We start from the raw sequence: 23,716 nt of genomic DNA on the forward strand, positions 1-23,716 counted from the left end.
GTCAATTGTGGGTTTGTTTTGTAACGTTCTCATTTATTGATTTTATTTTTATTGAAAAACTTACGATTATTTATGTTCTTTATTTTTAATTTTTTTTAGAAACTTTCTTAAAATTATAGATAAATTTTGAAGAAAAAATTATTGCTTTTTTTTTCTCCATTTTCCTACCCAATCAAGGTTTTTTTTTCGATAAAAGAATAAAAAAATAATAAATCAATTATATTTTTCTTTGTTAAAAAGAGGAAACAAAATGTTAAGAAACGGACAATTAATTTTACACCATTTTATAAAAACTGTGAAAACGTTTCCTAAAATTAGAAATATAAATTAATCAAATGTTTGCGTTCCTAACAAATTAGAAACAAGAAGATTACCTATATAGAAATGTTTTAGCACAAAGTAAAAAACCAATCTTAAAATTTACTAGATATTAATTAGCTTTTCGTTTTCTTATTTTTCATTTTTTGTCCAAACATAAAAATGCTCTGTGAAGGAAAATTATGAAAATTAAAAGAAAATCCATGCAGCAAAACGAACCGACAAAACACACTGATGCTGTAAATTCTTCGGCAAAGTGATTTGTGATATAACTATAATTCGTAAAGCAATCATTTGGAAAATTGACCAATTTTTTTTATTTCTTTAAAAAAATATAATTAACACAACATCAAGAGCATATTTTTCTCAGAAAAAAATAATAATAATGATATTAATTATTACACATGCTTTGCTTGATCTTTCAATGTCTCTCCATTAATAATATATATAATAATAATTTGCATATCTAGTAGGTGTGTTTCCATTTCAATTTCAATTCAGTATATATACTTTCAAAAATTTTGATTTCATTCGTTAAGAGTAAAAAATGATGGACAATTTATAATAAAAATTCAATAAACTAATTATTTGTAATCCTACTAAAAATGTAATCCCAAGCATAATTGAGTGAATAACGACAACTATTACTTTATTTGTGGTTAAAAATTCAATCCCTCCTACCTTGATTATTATACTAAAAAAAGTCTAAAAAGTCTTGAGGGACATTATCCTAATTCAAATTCTCAGCCCAACTTTTCGTTTATTCTTTAGTAAAAATAATGCCTTAAAACTCAACCTAAATTCTTGCTTTTTTTTATTATTTTCCTTTCAAATAAGTTCGCACTTTTCTAATTATGCCAAATTGTCCTGGTTCATGTTATGAAAATTATTGTCATATATATCATAAAATTCATTTCAAATATATATCTATATATAATTTGTCAAGCTATTGACAAGGATATAACAAAAATAGTCACAATTGTCTTTGCTAAAATGAGACATAGGAAAAAACTCTCTTTATCGATTGATTTTGAGATGAAACTCTATGAATATTGATACCCATTAGACAAAAAAATTATGGTTAATCTAGCCGAATAATTTATTTTTACAAAGATTATGCTTCAAATTCAACCACAAGCAAAAAATGGTTTGTTGCCCTGTTTACAATTTTCTTCTGAATATTTTCTCCTCCAACTTTATATTTACAACAAACAATAATAAATTAACCAATATAGTAAAAAAGTAAAAATGCACAACCAACAAAGAGACAGTGTACAGTGTATTCAATAATCTCATGAATAAAATTAAGGATCAAACAATTAAATTGGATACATAATAATATATATCTCTAGAAATCATAATTAAATCAAACCCATTCTCACATAATTGCCTTTATTTCTTGGTTTTTCTCTCTCTCTGTTCTATGTTCCAAACCCCAAATGAGCAAACTTTGTCACCCCCTAGCTTCTTATATGTTATTATTTACATAACAATCAAATTAAAAACAAAACAAACCCATTTTCCACAAAAGAAAAAAAAACTCTTCCAATAAAAAAAAAAAAGTAACACTGAAAATTTAGCCTCTTTCTTTTTTCTTTTCTTTTTCCTTCCCGTTTTTGGAACTCACCAATGATAAATAAAAATATATAAAACTTACAGAGATGAAGGGAAATTAGAAGATGATAATGAATTAACTCCTTCTCCTCCTCCTCCAATGGCGGAATTTGAAGGTGGTGCTATGATTTCTTCCCCACCAAGAGATCCTTCAACATTTTCCCAGAAAAGAAAATTTGAGTTCTGTGGCTGAGTCGACTCGACCACCCACTCGTTCAGCTCCTGCCTTTGCAAGCACTGTAATGCCATTTCTCCTTCATCATCCATCGCCACCAAGCTCTCAATGTTGTCTATCAACGGTGGCAAATAATTACTCGTGGCGGCCGCAGCAGCCACTGCGGTCAGCCCCATTTGAGGGCCGCCGAGCACTGCTGTGGGAAACTGGTGGTGGTGATTCATGTGCCAAGTAGCATCCGAATTGAGATTTAATGAGTCGTGGAACATTTCTTGAGAGGATGTGTCGAACATGAAGAGGCCGGGGCAGGAAACCGCGGGAATTGGAAATAGGGTTTCTCGATGGAGGGAGAGGTGTTTGGTTGTTAGGTCTTGAGTAAGGAAATTGAGTTGGTGGGGATTAGAAGAACTTAGTTGGGAATGCTCGGTGTTATTTGCTGCGGTGGTGGTGGCGGCGGTGACAGTGGAAGATACAGAGTTGGGCTTTCGAATCTTCTTCTTGATCCATGAATTCCAGTAGTTTTTTATCTCATTATCCGTTCTTCCGGGAAGATGACTTGCTATGTGAGCCCATCTACAATAATACACATGATATGATATTAAGAATGTATTATTTCAAATCAAAATTAGAACTTAAAAACTTATAGATATTTATGATGATGAATTTATTTTTTAAAAATAAAAGAAGAGTTATTGACTGTTTATTTTGTTTTTAGTTTTAAATATCTATAAATAAATTAGATTTATTCTAACCATAAGTTTTTAAGTTGATGGATACTTTATTCATATTTTAATACTAAGAACTACAATATATCACATGTAATGTGTGATTTTTTTTTTTTAAAAAAAAAACCCTCATGTAGGGTGTCTTAAAAAGTAAGCAACCTATGTAACTTCATTTTTATTTAAATAGAAAATGATTTTTAAGAGAGACTCCTATAAAATCTTTAGAATTAGATTAAATCATAGTCAAATTTCTTAAGAACGGGAAATAAATGAAAATAAATAGTTAGTAAATACGTTTATTAAAAAAAAGTAATAACATTAACAAAATGATTATAAGACAAAGCGCATTAACTTTTGAAATTACAATTAAACTTTAAATCTAGTTTTACAAAATCAATTTTGGTTCTGAAAAACTCAATCATAAGCTTTGAACCTTAAGCATTGTTAAATCAAAAAAAAAAAAAAACTTCTTTAAAAATTACAATTACATAACATATTAATTAGATTAACGAGTAACTTCAAAATAAGTCACTATAAATCCAAATCGAAACAAACTCAATGAAGCTATTTATTCAACAAAGTGATTAAAATGGTCCCTAGTCAACAAAAAATGAATACAAAAAAGACAATGACAGTGAGAATTTGTTGAGAAGTTGCCTTTGTTAATGTTAACACACCCTTAATTATAAGCCAAAATGTAGGTGATTAAGAAACCACACCAACACAACACTCACCTCATTCATGCCATAATTAAAAATATAATCATGTGTTATTTCCAAATAGTAAGGGCTCCAAAAAAAACCAGACAATATAATCAAGATCACAAGGGGAGCTGCTGGGTTTTCCATGCAATTAATATAAAACAAATCAAATCCTTAGACTTGGCAAAAATTGAAAAACCTGTTTCCAACAACCCCATGAAGGCTGATGATGAGCTTCTCCTCTTCTGGTGTAAATCTCCCTCTTCTAATGTCTGGTCTTAAATAATTTATCCACCTTAAACGACAGCTCTTCCCACATCTTTGTAACCCTAAAAATTGAAAATTTTATAAAAAAAGGTCAAAACTAATTTATATATATATATTATGGACTTTTAGAATCTACGATGGAGTAACAATTGCCCCTTTTTATTTTCTTCCTTCTTCACTCGGCCTTTAGGTTAGAGAGAGGGACCTGCTTTCTCGGGGACTTCGCTCCAGCACCCGTAGCCGTGGGTGGTGATGTAGCGGATGAGCTTCTCGTCCTCCTCGGGGGACCAGAGCCCTCTCTTGACCTTCTGCTGGTTGCAGCAAGAATGGTGACCCATTGGATCTTAAACTAAATAAATAAACAACTTGGGAAGATCAAGAGAAGGGTTTTTTTTTTCCTTCCCCTGAAGTGCAGTGATCAGTTTAATTTCTCTCTCTTTCTCTAATATGGCCTTCTTTTAAGGAGGAGGAGAAATATCAGATGAGGCGGCCGACAATGAAAACTTGAAGTGGGACCCATCTTCTTCTTCCCCCATCTAACCCTAAAACGACATTCCATCAATCGAATGGTGTTTTTTCTTTTGTGACTGTTTTGTGTACGTAGATTTGTATTACGTAATTACCAACTTCCTTTTTTTTTTTTTTTGCCGGTGGTTCCACAGACTATCTCTCACAAACCCTAAAATCTCCCTCTGCAATTATCTGATTTTTTTTTTCGTTTTTGCATTACAGTGACATTGCAACACATTAAACATATTGGAAAAAAGAGAGAACATATGCCACACGCACGCATCTATTTCTATTGTAATAATTGGACAAAGGGAAATTTGTTGCCATTATTGCCTTCTTTTATGTATTATATGTGTAGAAGTGTTAAACAAAATGAGTTTGATTTGGGTTGATTGATATTTTGGTCATTACCTATTCAATTTACTCTAGTTTAAATTTTTGTGTTAATTAGTGATTTAGTTTGGTTTACATGGTATTAGTAGAGAAGGTCTAGTATTCAAACCTCATTAGTAGAGGTTGAGTAAGAAATTTTCGTAAGGTGGGACAAAATTTTACATTTAATCTAGACAAAAATTGCTTTAACTATATTAATCAAATGACAGTTCCAAATTGTGGCGGATCTTGAATTTGATAGTGGGGCATTGGCATATCAATTTTAACATGAAATTTGATAATTAAGGTGTATCAATTTTTACCGTAAACTTTTGATTTTCTGGAATCAATATCGTGTGGCTTCTATTGTGGATCTTAGAGCAACTACGGTGACCAACACTGGGTTCGATAAATGTTGCAAACCTAGACGTCTTATTACTTTGTCATTCTCCAGGGAACGACGAATAATGTTACAATCTTCATCTTAAGATTTTAAAATATTGTAACTTTTATCCTTGAAAGATTTCCGTTTGAATATTTGTTGAAAAAACTATTCTCACATGTGTAAAATGAAAATTTCTTTTTGATAAAGTGTTAATTAAATGAATTCTAAAACGTAAATTTAGTATGAAATTAATATATAGGATTCAGACAAAAACAACCTTATAATTTTATTTTTTTTAAAGTTTATAAGTTTTGACAACCATCATGGGTGGCTCATTAGTCTAAAAAGACTAGGATTAATTAAGAGAGAATCAGTTCAAATCCATGATGGCCACCTATCTAAAAATATTATAGGGTCAGACGATTGCCTATGTAAGAACAGTTGAACTATACTTTTTAAAATAAACAAGATATTTATAATTATATTCTTAGTTATCTGAATAAAATATGTCTATAAATCTAAAAATTTGGAAAAGAGAAGGAAGATGATATGTTAAAGATCAACTTGTTAGGAATACCAAGTTTATAACAGAAGTAATAATGATAATCTCATATATTGGAGGGTGGAAGGAACACTTTGAGGATCTTATGAAAATGAAATCGCTTCAAATTTTTTTTTTTTAATTTCCTTAATGTATTAATTTAATCATTATATGCATTAATTAATTGTAATAAAAATTCATTAATTAATTAAAATTAAAACTATATTACTATTAACTATTAAAGGAAAAAATGATGGTGACGATTGGATGATGTAATTTCATGAATACGATATGAACTTCCACTCCAATCAATGTTTTGTGGTGTCATTTCATTTCCTCATGGCTTCCTAATGAATCCTTAATAAACTTGGAACTGTATTTGGGCTCTAATTAACTTCTGTTAAAACAGAATAATTTAGAGATAATATCTTTGGAGGGCTGTTTTAGAAACTTATTTACGTAAATGTCTAAATTTTTAAAAATTTACACTTTTAGATTTATGCAGTTAGGATTTTAATTTAATTCCATATTTACCCTATTGCATTTTCATTTATTAATGAATTTGGATTTTTTGAAATATTAAATTGTTATTTCCATAAATTAATATCACAATCATTTAATAAATGTGGGCCCCATAGATATTATCTTAATTCAAATTCCTTAATTCTCTCCTCCAAATCTCTCAAAAAGATTTATTTCATCTTTCCTCCATTGTTTCCGATTTTCTTCTTCGTTCACTCCCAAGTTTTCTCGTTTTTTCTTCCGTTTTTTCTTCCATTTTTTCTTCTTCGTCCACTGCCCAGCACGTCCTTGTATAAAGTATAACATATTGAATATATAATATACCCGATATAACATAGACTAAACCTTATGAGATATAAAATTTATCTGATGTAAATCCTTAACGGTATATATCCAATAGATTTTTAATTTTGAATCACCATCAGTATATATCGACATACATAAATCTTGAGATATAATATATATCCTTATCTAAACACTATATATCACCACATATATAATATATATCCTTATCTAAATACTATATATCACCACACATACGTTACTCATAACACGAATAAAGAAAAATATACTCGTATATACCAATGTAATACCAAAAGTCCTATGTAAACTTGAGATATATTATATATCCTAATACATTTTCCATGGAAATTGTTTCACCGTTATATATGGAAATATTTTAATCTAGATATATATTATATATCCTAATCAGTATGTATCCTAATTAGTATGACTATATTATATATATTGAAATATACACTGTAATAAGGATAATCACAGATAGAAAGAGATAATGGGAACCAAAGAGTAGCAGATTCTGTCAAGAAAAGAAACCTAAATTGAGCATATACAATAAGAAATATATACCTCGATTCTGTACAAAATTGAAACGATGTTGCCCTATAAATGCGACGGAGGCCGCCAGAGATGAGAAATTTGGGTACGTAGCCGGTGACGAAGAAGTAGCCAGTGACAATAAAAAAGGAAGATGTTGCCCTATAAATGCGACGGAGACGTAGCTGGTGACGATGTTGCCATATAAATGCGACGGAGGACGCCAGAGTAATCTTCTGAAAGAATGGAGATTGGAAGCTTGAAGATGAGAAGTTTTCTGAAGCAACCGTCGGAGATGCGAACCTTGGGTTTCAGTCGAAGCGGTGAGAAGGGAGATGAAGTGGTTACGAAAAATGGGTTTCTAAAAATAGTGGGTTACCAAATTCGTGGGTTGTAAAAATCTCAATTAGCTTAATTTTAGGGATTTTGGTATATTTTAATAAATATTAACCAATTTCATATTTTATTAATGATTTAATATTGAGATGATATTAGTAATTTCTATTATGGGTACCATCTATTTTGGAAATTATGTTAGACAAAAGTGTAAATTTTTTAACTTTCAATCCTTTTATGTAATTAGATCTCAGACCATCTATGTACTAATCCCAATAATTTATGCATTAGGGCAAGTGTATGAATGAAAAGTAGATTCTAATAATTGCCATTCAAAATTAATCAAAGGTATTTTAGGCGATTGTTTCATGACTATTTTGTTTTTCGTTTTTCTTTTCAAAATGGAGCTTAGAAATATTAGTTTGGACCTCTATATTCCTTTGTTTTATCATATTCATTTTATAAACATTTTCAAAATTTAGGGCCAAAATTTGAAAACTAAAACAAAATAGTTTTTGTTTTCGAAATTTGGCCAAAATTAAAATATGTTTTCAAACAGATGTGAAAAACTTGATAACGAAATTGTATGGGTGCGTAGTTTGATAACAATTTCTTTTTTATTTTTTATTTTTTAATATTAAACTTATATATTACTTTCAGCCTATTTGTTCTTTTGTTTTATGTTATATAGTTTTTATAAAAAAATTTAAAATTTAGGGCGATTGAATTTTGAAAAAAGACAGAAAAACGTAGTTGTCAAAATTTAATTTTTGTTTTTTAAATTTGTTTAAGAATTCAAATATGATTCTAAGATGAGTAATTACTAATGAAATTGCAAGTCTGATTTTTTAAAACATTCATATGATTAGACTACGACAAGATTTTTAATGCCGTACTTAATTATTGCTACATTTTCTTCGTTACAAAAAGAATGATACAAATCAAAATGTAGCTAGAGCTACATAAATCAAGAAGATTATATTTTAATATGATAATTTAATCTATTATTCTAGTGTGGTCTCTTCTGTTATTATATATACATGATATAATAAGGAATTGATGGGATTCTAATGTGATCAAGTTATGGTTGCCATGTCAACAACTTTTAATTAACACTCATTATCAATTAAATTAAAGTAAAGTTCAAGTTAATTAATTCGTTTTTAATATTAACAAGCATTTAATATATTATTTAGAATGAATTAACTACAGTGTAGATAGATACTTTGTTTTGATGATATATTTGAATATAGTTTGCAATTTTCAATTATATTGAAAGCAAATAATTATTTCAAGAATTAAAAGAAAGTTTAAATATAGATCATGAAAATTTAGGCTGATTAAAACATAGAAGCTAAATGCATAGAGTTAGCTAGATATGTATAATTAGATTTTTCTATATCTCTGGCCCTTAATTAGAGTCTATTTGTTAACTAATTTTGTATTTTGTTTTCTACATTTCAAAAAATAATCATAATTCATTTGCTTTCTTTAGGTCTAATTTTAAAAATGGACTAATATTTCAAAATTTCTTTCAAAATATAAAATACATAAAAATGAAACTAATTGTGATGTTTGGTTGAGTTTTTGAGATGTATTGGGTTAACAAAATAATAATTAAAGGCTAAATAAATACTTGAGGTGTTTTTTTCTTTTTAGTTATTCCTTAGTTTTTAAAAATTAATTTCATCGCTCAAGTTATGATACTTTACAAAATTTCCCTCTTATTTGTTTTTAAGGAGTTTAGACGGCCTGTACTAGAAAAAAGGTATATTTTAAACTTTTTTTTTTTTTTAAACAAGAGATCAATATCTTATTTAGATTTAATTTTATTTTGCCATCCTCAACATAATTTTAAGTGGTTTAGTTATTAATTTGGATCTGTTCGACCGTAATTTCCATTATATATTCTTTTAGAAGACATATATACCAAATGGTTTGTAATTCTCAATTTGATACTTCTTAATGTATATATAATAAATTCTCAATTAGGTCCTTTATTTTATTTTATTTTTTTCCTTTTTGAGTATGTTGGAGGGGAGATTTGAGTGTTCAATCTTTTGGTCGATAATATATATATATATATGTCTTAACTAGTTGAGCTCAATTACCTTATTCTTAATTAAATTGTTAGAGATTGTATAGATAGACGAACAAAATATTGGATTTTGGAAAATATTAGAAGAGTAAGTTGTCCCATTGGAAGGTACAAATGATGTTAGCTCATGTGTTTAGATTTTGTTCATCATAATTAAAACACTTTCAAGTCTGTATATATAGCTCAACTAAGTGACTATATTTGCTTTGAGGGAGTGTTTTGTGCAATTAGGGTCGGGAAGAGAAATTTGTGTGATCGTATTAATTTTTACATAGTGGATTTTTACTTTGTGGGTTGTACCATCGTAGTTTTTCTCCAATTTGGAGGTTTCCACGTAATTATTTTCTTCTTTTATTGTGCTTTTAATTTTTTAACTATTTTCTATTTATTCCTGCCGTAGAAATAGAGTTTTTCCTAAAATAATTTTTTCTTATTTTTTTCTAATTACAAGAACTACTTCATTATAGACGTGCAAGGAGAATGTCAAATAGTTCAAGACACGAGCCTAACGCCAAGGAGAATGTCAAATAGTTCCAGACACGAGCCTAACGCCGAACAACAATTGAGAATTTTTAATATATTAATGGTAAAATTGAGAATTTAAGAAACACATTAAACCAAAATATCTAATTATGTCAAGAAACATATACATTAAATAAAGATTATTACATGGTTAAGAATCCACGTCGAAAAGATAAGAACCTAACAAAAGTTTATTATAGACATTGACTACTCTTTTAATTATCGATTGGTTTTAAGATAGAATCTAAAATGAGATCCAACCAGAATTAGTGAGCGAAAATAACTACCATAAGATAGTTAGGAGACCTAACAAAAGTATTATTTATAACGTAATACGTAATATTGTAAAAGAAAAAAAAAACATACATATAAATAAAACATCATAGCAACAGTGATGAAATATAAGAAGGAAAAGTTAATAATTTAGCATTGATGTGGACATTATTAACTTATTTAGCCGCAATAACCAAAGTAATTATGGAAGAGAAAGCAAGAGGGCAAGAGAGGCTTAATATAATTAATGTGTGTGGGAAGTGATTTTCACTTAATAAACAAGAAACAACGATGGCAAATTTATATATAAAAATGTTTTTATGGAAGTAGGAAAAACGTCCACACAGCATGTTTGACATCATCAAATTTTCATAACAAGAATAAAAAAACAAAAAAAAAAGTTAAAAAAATCAATTGTTTCATCTTCAATTTCAAGACAATATATATATATACACACATAAAGATTTAACACATTCATTTTTTTTTACTTTTTGGCACCTACCATTTGCCAATAATCAACTTTCATCATGGGGAAGGGATATGGAAAAAAATAAAAGAAGAGAAAAAATGGGCTATTTGTTATATATAAGTGGTTGAAAATGATATAATAATTAATTGGAAGTGCGTTTTTGATTTGTAACGTTCTAGATTCTTGTATTATTTTTCATTATGAATCTTTAAGAAAATGTATATTTGGTAGAATCTATTGTCTTTGTTCGTTTTTTCATTTTTAAGAAATGGAGCATAAAATTTTTTGTGTTAGTCATCGTTTAATTTATAAAAAAAAAAAAAAGAAATAAAGGAATTAGCTATGTATAACTCAAATTTGAGAAGCAAAATCTTGCCCCAAATTTCAAAAAAGGGAGATCTTACCCTATTAGCTATGTAGCCCCCCATGTTTCTTTTTTGACTATTACATCCTTTATATATTTTCCACATAACTTTTTGCTTGGGAGATCGACAAAAATCCATTGCCACCACACCTTTTAGGAATGTATGGTGATAAGTTGATAAATTGGATTGGATTTCATTCATATATCCATTGGACATCTTCCATTGGCCTAACTCTTTGAAAATTTCACAAAGTTTTGTCCTTTGGAACAGTAAATAAAAGTAATGAATGAGCTTTTGTGGGGACTTTTTAAAAGGTTAAATTACTGAAATACTCTAAAGTTTAGGGGCGGGATAGGATGGATATGTCTAATCATTTTTATTATTATATTCTTGATATTTTCATATATTTAGCTAATCATTTTTTAAGTGAGTTCAAAGACTTCAACATTTCTAACCTAGTAGCTTACTTGTCAATCTCGTGCCTTGTTTTGCCGCTTGCTTTTAATCATCTCAATTGCTAGCCATCACTACAAGAATTTTTTGTAATATCGATGAAAATTTTCCTACATTGGCAAAAATATTATTTCTAGTAGGACATATTTTTTACTCCCATGCCAACATTTCATTCAATATTTGGTCATCCAACGAATGCTCATTCGGTTGTCATATAGAATTGAAAATCCTCCTCGATTTCATAGGGTTGACTCGTCGGAAAGAATAATACTTAGTATGTATTTTATAACTCAAAAATAATAAAATAATTTGTCAACGTGAACTTAGCTTAGCGGTAATTGAAATCAGAAATAATGCTTTCATTTCATTTATGTCTCTGGAAAAAACTGAAAATGAGAACAAAAAAAACAACAACAAACAGCGAACAAGAAACTTGATTTTGAGTTTATTTAGAATGGAGAAACAAAAACTAACCAAGAAAACGACTAGAAACAGTAATGTTACCAACATCCCTTACGGAGTACAACCAAATCTCCATTTTAACCTTGCGAAGATTAGACTGTACAAACCCAAATTACATAAACATTAAGAAATAAAGTAATATTTAAAGATCTAAACCCAATTTGTTTATAATTTAGCATTTAATTTTTATAATAATAACCAAAAAAACTTCCAACTCAACTCACGTATGGTACAAATTAAAGATAGATTCCATGCTACATATCATTGTCATAAATCAAATTTGGGTATTGCTCAAAACAAAGGGGTCTCAAACTTAAATCATGTGTATGTGTAAATAAATGTATCTCAAAGCGTGGAAAAGAAACAAAGGTCATTGTCCAATATCTTGTCAACAAAATCCAAAAAGATTAGTTAGAATAATGAGAACTAATTAGAGGGTAAATTAACATTTCTTTAGATTAATTAATTGTAGTTAAATGTATATATATATTTCATAATATATATATTTGGCATGTGGTTAACGTTTATACATGTATGAAGGCGATAAAATAGCTACATGAATATGAATAAAAGACACAAACAATTGAAAGGGAAATTGATTGATGCAAATCATCTCACCATATTTGATGTAAATTACAAAACACTAACCAAACTGACTCTTGCTTCTCTGCATCGCAACCTCTAAAAATTTTCCAAGTAAAATCACATTTCATTTCATTTTAATTAAATTATTCACCCACTAAAACCGGTGTTTAGTTTTAGGTTTAATATTCGATGTGTTCGGTTGGTGATTTGAATATGAATTCTATTGTAGAAAAATTAATAAAATTGAAGTAGTATTATTTCATATTCTTGTCGTTGGATTTAGAAATTTAGATATGAATAAGTCGTCTGCCAAAAATAAATTAATTCACCTAAGTATAGTTTTATTACTTTTTTTGTTTAATATTCTGAAAATATCAATAATATTGTCAAAATATTGAAAATGTTAAACTTTAATTGGGAGGTTTTGATTAGGAGGTTTTGAGTTATTCTATAAGAGCTAAAATTAATTAGTATACAAAACGACTCACATAAATAGCTTGTTTCAATTTGATCCATACCCTTCTAAAAAACTTCTCTAACAATAATCTCCACCAAAACATTTAAATTGAGTTTAAAATTTAAACTTTCAAAATGGTATGGGCAAAATTTAAGAGCTTGTTTGATAACGTTCATGTTTTTTGGTTTTTTTTTTTTTTTCAGATTGAATTGCATGGCTTTAACATCGGAGAACTATAAAACAATCTCTTTATTCATGTTTTGGAATAAATTGGAAATGCGAACAAAAAAAACTTGTTTTGGTTGTTTCCAAAATTTCTATACAATTTTGAGAATGTATTTAAAAAAAATGAGAAACAAGAAACATAATTAGTTGTAAAATGCTTAAATTGTTAAGAAAATTGGAAACGAAAAACAAGAAACGGGAACGCGCTAAACGAGCCCTAAATTGCTAATGGGATGATTTTGGTTTTTTTTTCTCTCTTTTTAACAAATTTTTAATATATTAAGGATAAAACCAAGGGCAAAAACTGAAACTAATTACATAGTTGAGTGACAATTTATGTAATTTAGCCTCATATATAAGATAGAAACATAAATTGACACCTTTGTTTATTTATTGAATATTTGTTAAAAAAAGGGAACAAAAGGAGAAGAATGATTATGCTTAGCTTTAAGGAGGAGCAATAATGGAGTGGGATTTTGGACCCTAACCAATGGAGGATTTTCTTAAAGCAGTGATTAATTATATTAGTGACAGAAAAAATAATCAGAAAATTAGAGAAAAAAAACTATTCAAACTTTGCCTTCAATAAGCACTTTTGGTTTGGTTAAGTTATTAAGTTGTGGATGAAATGTCCCTACCATTCATCTCTTTACTCCAATGAGCCCCTGAGCCCTCGTGGCGGCTCTAACTTCTTATTAATTAAACTTTATATGTATATATGATTATTATTATTATTTCACTAATAAATATATTGATTCTCAAAATATACCTGGTTAGCTCAATATTCTTTAATTTCGTCTTCTGTTTCGAAGAATTTCAACGTATACTTAATAAAATATCGTTGAAATTGAATAATAATAAGGATGTTTTACCTCATTCTTACTTGATCCAAAGATTCAATGGCCATGCGCCAATTTGGCATATCTTGATTGGAGGAACAAACATACGTGGCCTTGGGATGATAAGACCAAATATACTTACCTTGGTATTAAACCTAGATACCGAGCCGAAAAATTATTTACACCAATCAACACTATCAAAGGTCAAACTAACTTTTATATATATATATATATATACAACAACATCTGAGAGTACGTGGAGGTTCGAATACACGACCTTTTGGTCAGAAATACATGTATTACATGGTTCACTTTCCTCCCCAAAGGGGTCAGTTTGTCCACGAAGGGATCAGTTTGCCCACGTCACTGAGGGTGGAGGTTCGAACACACGATCATTTAGTCAGAAATACATGCATTAACTAATTGAATTAGACTCAGTTAGATCATAACGTTAAACATTACTTATTAATATGAAGAACAATTAATATAGATGAATAAATTAAAGTAGAACAAACTTTTAAAAGGTGTCCTTATTGTTATTATTATTGCATTAGTTAATTAGTGTGATTATGATGGGGCTTTATTTGGTTTCTAGCTCCTGCCTACTTCCTTGAAAATGTTTCATTTGTGGACCCAAGTTTCCTTCTTTGGTGGTCTTTCTTCTTTTTGCTTCTGTTTCTGGTTTTTGCCCTTTTTCCTTCAATAGAAGTCATTCCAATTCCTTTTAAAATGCTTCTCTAATCTTCCACTACATTGAATAATGAATATGGCATCAATGGAACAAACTTCATAATAGAAATTTCAAAACTTCAAAAGAGGATAATGTCTTGAAAAAGAGTTGGAGATGTATAGAATGGTTAGAAGAGAACGAAATTTTGAATCACGAAAGGGGGAAACACAATTGAGATACTTCAAATTTATAATGATTCATGAATCAAGGGAAGTAAGAAATCTAAGTATTTTGCAACTAACTATGTTTTTTGTTTTCATTTTCCATTTGTTCCAAAACATGATAAAAAGATTGTTTGATCATACTTGAATTCATCAATGTTGGCGTCCTGCAATCTATTTTTCTTTATTAAAATGAAAAAACAGAAACAAGAAACACGAACGTTTGTAATAGACCCTTAATTTATGTTTTTTTCTTAAAATCTTTCCATTTTGTTCCGAAAAAGTTTTCCTCAAGAGAATTTTAGATGGGAGAAGAATCAAATTTCACTTGCAAATTTTAATTGGTGAATAGATTGGTGCCATTAAATTTGAACTCACATTCCAATTGATTAATTGCTACTAGATATAGTATTTATTGTTGAGGTGGAAATTTGGATTACTTGAATTGTCCATTTGTACCCATCTAAAAAAATGGATGACATGCAAAACAAACAGAATAACACAGGTGGTTAGCTACACACACTTTGATGCCCAAGTTAGAATTAAACTTTTGTGGAAGCTTAACTAAAAGAGATTTTTCAACGTAGCCCGATTGTGAGCATTTATCCTTTATACTCCCTAAATCTCGGAATCTCTAATTTGACAACCTCTTTATCTCTTATCAAGAGAGTCTTTAAATTCGAGGCATCTTTACAAGGCTTTTATTTGAGCTTCGGCCTGGTGACTAGACCAGCCCGAGTTTGTCGTCTTTTTTATCCTAGACATTTCGCCCCTAAATCATTGCTCGTTGACTTTTTTAGTTCGTTCTCTCGATCTTATTTTATTTCATCCATAACATTTATAATAAATGATTGACCATAATCTATTAAAGCAATACGCTAATCATAGTTTGAGCAGTTGTCTTTTTTAGTATATAAATTAACCAGTTTTTTTATATAACGTATAGAGGTGAGGATTCGAACTCACGACCTTTGGATCGAATATAGGTATCTTAACCAATTGAGTTATGCTTAAATTAGAATATAGCTTAAACCGTCAGACATTAGTGTTTGCCTTTATAAGTTGTAAATTCAAATATCTTTCTCTTCATGTATAATTTAATATTCAAAAAAAGATTTAAATATAGACAATGGGCTAACTATTATTGCCCGATTAGCAGGAAAAAATAGTATTTATAACTAACTAAATATTAATAAATGATTAGATATGTCTCTAAATCAATGATTAACCATCCACTATAATTGATCTATATTTATAAATTTATCAATCAATAATTCATAGTTAATTAGTTGTTAAATATCATTAATCAACTATTAATTAAGCTTTATTAAGGTGGCCTACTTATGCTTCAATTTAACTTGCTAGACTCTTGGTAAACTCTTTCAAATTGATTGCATATATAATGATATGATAATGAAACAATGAAAAGTAAGATATATCAATGGTTTTTATATACTCTTTCTCTTCTCTTCCGGTGGAAAGCTCAAATCTTCACTCACGTCCACATTTGCTATACTAATTATAAAAATAAAAATAAAAGGAAAAACAGTAGTTTAGTCCCACAACTTTCACTATGAAATTAATTTTTAGGTAGATGGTTATTATGAGATTTAAACCCATTCCCCAGAATCTTTTTGAACCACCTTATGATGGTTGTCTCTAAACTTCAAAAATTGTATATTAAGTTCACAAACATTCAATTTTGTGTGTTGCAAAAAAAAATAAAATAAAAAAAATAAATCAATTTTGTGTCTACGAATGAAACTCAAAGGAATTGACGGGGGCCCGCACAAGCGGTGGAGCATGTGGTTTAATTCGATGCAAAGCAAAGAACCTTACTAGGGCTTGACATGTCGCGAATCCTCTTGAAAGAGAGGGGTGCCTTCGGGAACGCGGACACAGGTGGTGCATGGCTGTTGTCAGCTCGTGCCGTAAGGTGTTGGGTTAAGTCCCGCAACGAGCGCAACCCTCGTGTTTAGTTGCCAACCGTTGAGGTTGGAACCGTGAGCAGACTACCGGAGATTTATGAACTTTAAATCTACTATTGAGTAAACTAAGTCTTTGGACTTTTAATTTTGTTTAATAAGTCCCTTAACTTTATTAAAAAAAGAAAAAGGTACCTTAATATTAATTTTGTATGGCTCTAAAAAAAATTAATTTTGTGTCTAATAGTCTGGTGACTTATACTCAACATTTTTCTTTCAAATTACAAACTTATTTGACACAAAATTCAATTAATAAATGTGTTAACTTTAAAAAATATATATCAAACATGTTGATGAATTTATTAGATAGAAAATTGAAAGTTTAAGAATTTATATTAAACACACATTTGAATGTTCAAGAACTAAAATTGTATGACCTTTTATAGATTAGTGTTATATATATATATATATATATATATATATATATATAGTTGTGGTGGTTATGATTAAAAGCATGTCTTGAGAACTATATATCAAATTCAGAGTATTAAATTTCCATCGACATTTCTACATGTTCATGAATTCGACACCTACTGAACGTAGATTGAACATATGATCCTTTAGATCTTCAAAGTTAGAATTTCACAAGAGGAAGTTTCACACAGAAGGTATGATGTTTATATTTCACTGTATTATGATGGCACTCAAAGGCTCTATTTATACAAAAGTATATCCTAAGTTTAGAAGAAAAAGAATCTAAACTTTAACAAAAATATTGTAACAAAAATGCACAATAATAGATATTCTTGTTTTGACTATGACGTGGTGTGTGGCTTCAACTTTCTTGCTGAAGTTACGTTAACATCCCCCTGCAAACGAGCGGGTAGGTCAAGCACTCCGAGTTTGGATCGTAGTAGGTGGAACTGAGTGAGTGAGTGGTTTAGTCAGGCAATCGGCTAGTTGATCAGCAGATGGTACATAACGAACTTCAAGAGCACCGCGTAACACGTGATCCCGAACAAAGTGGACATCTATTTCAATGTGCTTGGTCCGAGCGTGGAAGACTGGATTAGTTGCTAGAGCACCAGCACTGATATTGTCACACCAAATAATGGGCGGAGAACTAACGTTGACACCAAGTTCACCAAGGAGTTGTCGCAGCCAAATAATTTCAGCGGAAGCATGAGCAAGAGCACGATATTCGGACTCAGTACTGGAGCGAGCAACAGCCGTTTGTTTCTTTGACGACTACGAGACAAGAGTGTTTCCAAAGAAAACACAATAAACAGCAATTGATTTGCGATCATCAATGTTTGATGCCCAGTCTGCATCAGAATAAGCTGTGAGAGAGACCGTGTCACTTGGTTGGATGTGGAGGCCCATGTGTTTTGTACCACTTAAGTAGCGTAACACCCGATTCACAGCTCGCCAATGTATGTCGGTGGGCTGTTTGAGAAATTGACTCAGGTGATTAACAATATACGCGATGTCTGGCCGAGTGTTGGTAAGATATTGAAGGGCACCAAGAGTGCTTCTGTATAGAAAGGGATCACTCATGGGCTCTCCATCAGAAATTGACAAGTGTTTGCCCAATACAGTGGGGGAGGGGGCTGACTTTAAGCCCTCCATATCCAGGCGACGCAACACGTCATCTATGTATTTTGCCTGAGTTAAAAGAACTCCGGAAGGGAGATGAGTGACCTGGAGGCCAAGAAAATAACTGAGCAAGCCAAGATCTTTCAACACAAACGTTTTATCTAGTGTGGCAACAAGACTGTCTATGAGAGCAACATTATTTCCAGTGACAATGACATCATCGACATAGACCAGAAGGAGGATGATGGATGGACCGCGGTGATATATGAACAAGGATGTGTCTGATCTACTGTTGGTGAAGCCCCAAGAAAGTAAGGCAGATTTGAGAGTGACATTCCAAGCTCGAGGAGCTTGTTTGAGGCCATAAAGTGCTTTATGTAGTTTGCAGATATAATTCGGATATCTGGGATCGGCATATCCTGGAGGTTGAGACATATAGACATCTTCATCTAACTTGCCGTTGAGAAAGGCATTGTTGAAGTCAAGTTGTCGTAGTTTCCAGCCTCGAGATACAGCTAATGACAGAACAACTCGGATAGTGGAGGCTTTGACCACACGATTGAAGGTTTCAAAAAAGTCAATACCGGGACTTTGATGAAAGCCTTTGGCCACCAACCGTGCCTTGTGGCGTTGAATCGAGCCATCAAAATTGTGTTTGATGCGGAAAACTCATTTACACCCAACTACATTGACTGAACCAGTAGGAGTGACGAGGGTCCAAGTCTGATTTTGCATAAGAGCATTATACTCCAAATCCATCGCTGATTTCCAGATGGGAGTAGCAAGAGCAACCTTAACAGTTGTGGATTCTGTTACCGACCAATCAGTGGGAGTGGAGAATAGGAGCACCTTGGGCTTGAATATTCCAGCTTTCCCTCTTGTAATCATAGGGTGGATAGACTGAAATGGTGGGGGAGGCTGAGGTGCGATAGAGCTTTCAACCGCTGAGGTAGTTTCCGGTGCAGGAATAGAGAGAGAAGGTAAAGGGGACGAGGTTGGTATATTTAGGTCAGATGCTTCAGGTGTGGGTAGTGGAGATAGAGGGAAAGATGGTGGATTGGGGGGGGGGTGGAGAACGCATGTTGGTCAGCTGAAATCGTACTAGGGAGCTGGTGGGATGAGCTAGAAATAGGAGATGTGTCAATTGGTAAAGGTTCATGGCTTAGGGGACTGTTTATGGGGAATTCTAGATTATTAGGTCGTGATTGGGGAGGTGAGGTTGGAGAGGTTGTTGGGGCCTGGGATCTAGGAGGCTGAGAGTTATGGGTGATAGGCAAATTTGGTGGGCATGGGTAAGGGGTGTTGGATGGTGGGTGAGTAGCACGTTCAAGAGTAGGCAGGCTACCGAACCACGTGTGTAGGTTTGGAGCAGCGGTGGAATGAGATAAAGAATTGTCAGACACAATGGATTGTTGAAGGCCAAATCCAGAAGCAAATGGATAATCACCTTCATTGAATTGAACATGTCGTGAGATGAAGACTCTTCTTGATGAGCTGAGACATTTATGACCCTTATGAGCTGGACTTGGACCAAGATAAACACACTTGTTAGTTCGAAATTGAAACTTATGAGTATGGTAAGGGCGTAAAAAGGGATAGCATGCACACCCAAATATTCTCAACTCGGAGACGTTAAGACTTCGTTGTATCAATAACTCCATTGGAGACTTACCATTAAGCAGAGGGGAAGGAAGACCATTGATTAATAAGGTTGATGTCAGGAAGGCCTCCCACCAAAAACTTAGAGGCATGGAAGCTTGAGCGAGCAAAGTGAGACCGGTCTCAACAATATGGCGATGTTTACGCTCAGCTCGACCATTTTGCGCAGAAGTGTACGGGCAAGAAAATCTGGATTGTATCCCCAACTGATGGCATAATTGATGGACTCGTTTATATTCTCCTCCATTGTCAGACTGTAACATTTTAATATGGCTGCCAAATTGAGTCTTGATCATAGTAGTAAAATGATTAAATGCTGAAAGTGTGTCACTCTTTAACTTCAAAGGATAAATCCATACAAATCGGCTATAGTCATCAAGAAAATGAACATAGTATCTATACCCATCAGATGACATAACAGGTGCAGGTCCCCATAGATCAGTATGCACTAACATGAATGGAGCAGTAGCTTGTGAACTAGATAGAGGGAAAGGCAGACCATGAGATTTACCATATTTGCATGCTTCACAAAAGTTGACATTATCATGAACTTTCAAGGGCAGATTACAACGTTTAATTAAACTTCTAAAAACTTGAGAAGACGGATGTCCAAGTCGACGATGCCAAACGTCCTTGGACACCACAACATTTATACTACTGGATGATTTGGGAAGAGACACAGAACAAATAGTTTTATTAGCAGCCAACTCCAAGCCACAGTCAACTGGAGTCGAAGTACTCCCAATGACTACTCCAACAGTATTGAGGAGGTAAAGTCCATCCTTAAGAGCCCCTTTCAGCACCACATTGCCCGAACGTATATCCTTTACAAGACAAGAATCAGCATGAAATTCAAGGTATACGTTATTGTCTTTAGTGAGTTTAGATACGCTAACTAGATTTTTAGCTATGTTAGGTACGCACAACACATTTTCAAGCATGATCAACCCACCGTCAGAAACTAAACAAGATTTGCCAACATGAGATATTTTTAATTTATCGCCATTACCTACTGTAACTCTTTCCATACCTCCATATTCAGTAGGTTGAACCATACTATTGTAGTCGGCGGTGACATGATTTGAAGCACCACTATCCACATACCAATTTGGGTCTATCACTGTTTCTGGATTGGCCAAAAAAGGATTGTTATTTTGGGTTGCTATGAAGGCATAAGATGTACCTTGTCCAGAGTTTTTGTTAACCCCCTGGTTAGAGTCGCCATTGAAGTTTTTACCCTAGCTTTGTGTATTGTTCCTGTACTCCTTATCAAATCGATGGTAGCACGTTAGTGCTGAATGTCCAGGTTTACCACACACCTGACAAATTTGCCGACTATTGTTGTTGTTCCACCGTCCTCTACCTCGATTTCGACCACCCCCCCAATTGTTGTTGAATGGTGGCCGAGAGTTTTGATTTTGACGTTGGTTTCCACCACTTACACTTCTGCTACTATTAGCCATATTCACAGAAACAGAGTTGTTAAAAGATACTGTATTTTTATGAGAATTCTGAAGTTCTAACCTCTTCTCAAATACCAACAATTCGGCTTGCATTTCAGGCCACGAAATGTCTCGTTTTCCTTGGATCGTTGCTACCACAGGATTATACTCTTCATCTAATCCCAGCAGAACTTGAGAAATCAAAGATCGAGTGGGTACGAGGCTTCCAGCTTGACCCAAATTGTCTGCATGAGACTTCATAACACGCAAAAAATCAGTCATTTTAAGAGAACCTTTTCGAGTTTGTTGAAATACCTGACGGAGATAATCTTCTTCCGCCTGAGACTGTACTCCAAAGAGTTCTTGTATGGCAGCCCATAAATCACAAGCATTTTCGTACCCCATCACCTGTGTTGCAACTTCTGGAGTCATAGAGTTGTACAACCAACCAAGAAGTAGCTGGTTGGTAGTTACCCATGACTCATATAGTGGATTGACGGCTGCTTCTGTTGCTATAGAGGAACTCGATGGTGCAGATATGTTCGTTTGGCTTGTTTCCATATTACCAATCGACTGTTGCACAAACATAGGCGGGCATGGGTGCTCGCCGGAGAGGTGTCTCTCTAGTTTGTAACTTCGTAATATGGGTAAGGCTAGGTTTTTCCACAACAAGTAATTGGTTCTATCTAGCTTTATTGTGATGATTTGGTTAAGCAATTGATTGAGTGGTGGGCTGCTAAAGGTGGAGTGGGTAGAGGTGTTGGAGGAGGCGTTGGCCATTACAGCTCTGATACCAAGTTAGAATTTCACAAGAGGAAGTTTCACACAGAAGGTATGATGTTTATATTTCACTGTAATATGATGGCACTCAAAGACTCTATTTATACAAAAGTATATCCTAAGTTTAGAAGAAAAAGAATCTAAACTTTAACAAAAATATTGTAACAAAAATGCACAATAATAGATATTCTTGTTTTGACTATGACGTGGTGTGTGGCTTCAACTTCCTTGCTGAAGTTACGTTAACATTCAATACGACGCTCTCCCAACTGAGCTATCCCCACTTTATTACTACAGATGATGTACTATAATATATTTATACTAATATTTTATTTTTGTCTTGAGTAGATTTTTGTAATAAATTTAACCCTTACATGACACAATAATATATTACTCAAGAATTATGTGGGTTGATTTTGGACAAATTTTTAGACGTTTGGTAGCATAAACATTAAACTAACGAAATTAACGGTAAAGATTTATAATTAGACATACTACTAAAAACTCATAGATCTATTAGAATATTTTTAAGTATAATATTAAATAGACACGAATTTAATGTTTGGAGACACAAAAACTTTTTAAAGTACGACTAGGACTAAATAGAGGCAACCTTAAAAATTCATCATCAAAATTATAATTTAACATTAAAATAATTACAATGAATTTTTTTAATAATAGTTACAATAAATTGATCATAGTTATTGGCTTGTTTTTAATTTTTATAAATTGTTTGGGGGTAAAAATATTGTGGACACGTGGAGGACGCTCAGTGGTGTTTACAAATAAAAGAGTATTCCAAGTCCACCTCGAACCTGTCGAGGAGACCGAATTTGTCCGTAAACAAGGCTAAGTGTAAAAAACCGTGGTTCGACCTGGACGGGTTCGATATGCTCAAACCCGACAGGTTCGACATGAAAAAGACAACTGTCGGACCCACCACCTATAAATAGAGGGCCTCATTTCAGGTTCAGGTATCGAATTTCACCTCGAACTTAATATTGAATCCGACCTATACTGACTTGATCGTCGGAGAGTTTGCCCTCTTGTGCAGGTTCACTCCACGGTTCAAGTCGTGCTAGAGACCGGGTTCGAGCTAGGTTCGTAAACGTCGTTGTGCAATTCTTTGCATAAACATAAATTATAATCTATAGATGAATAATTTTTTCAAGAAAATTTCTATTTTTACCTTTAAATTGAACTTATGTGTGGTTGACTCAATTCCAACCTTAAACTTTCAATTCCATCCATTTAAATTCTAACTTTACCAACTAAAACATAACTCAACAGATTAAGATACCTATTTCCGATTAAAAGGTCGTGAGTTCAAATCCCCCACCACATCCACATGTTTACTAAAAAAATCTCACTTGAA

General features: G+C 32.2%; 1 protein-coding gene across 1 annotated transcript; it reads right to left on the bottom strand.

The window, feature by feature from the left end:
• Positions 1-1,600: 1,600 nt before the first annotated feature.
• Positions 1,601-4,235, bottom strand: ATMYB103 (myb domain protein 103). The gene is made up of 3 exons (XM_088126041.1): positions 4,006-4,235; positions 3,733-3,862; positions 1,601-2,680 (listed from the first exon to the last, which is right to left on the bottom strand). The coding sequence occupies exons 1-3, from the start codon at positions 4,136-4,138 to the stop codon at positions 1,972-1,974; spliced, it is 972 nt and encodes a 323-aa protein (XP_087982167.1). The 5' UTR covers positions 4,139-4,235; the 3' UTR covers positions 1,601-1,971.
• Positions 4,236-23,716: the final 19,481 nt, after the last annotated feature.

The sequence above is a fragment of the Momordica charantia genome (assembly GCF_013281855.1).
Source record: "Momordica charantia cultivar OHB3-1 chromosome 6 unlocalized genomic scaffold, Mcharantia_2.0 BLBB01000006.1, whole genome shotgun sequence".
NCBI lineage: Eukaryota > Viridiplantae > Streptophyta > Magnoliopsida > Cucurbitales > Cucurbitaceae > Momordica > Momordica charantia.

Coding starts and splice junctions, on each gene's coding strand:
- ATMYB103 (XM_088126041.1), bottom strand. CDS start 4,138: ATGGGTCACCATTCTTGCTGCAACCAGCAGAAGGTCAAGAGAGGGCTC. Junction 3,863..4,005: donor CGAAGTCCCCGAGAAAGCAG/GTCCCTCTCTCT, acceptor TTCAATTTTTAG/GGTTACAAAGATGTGGGAAG. Junction 2,681..3,732: donor CATGGGGTTGTTGGAAACAG/GTTTTTCAATTT, acceptor GTATTATTGTAG/ATGGGCTCACATAGCAAGTC.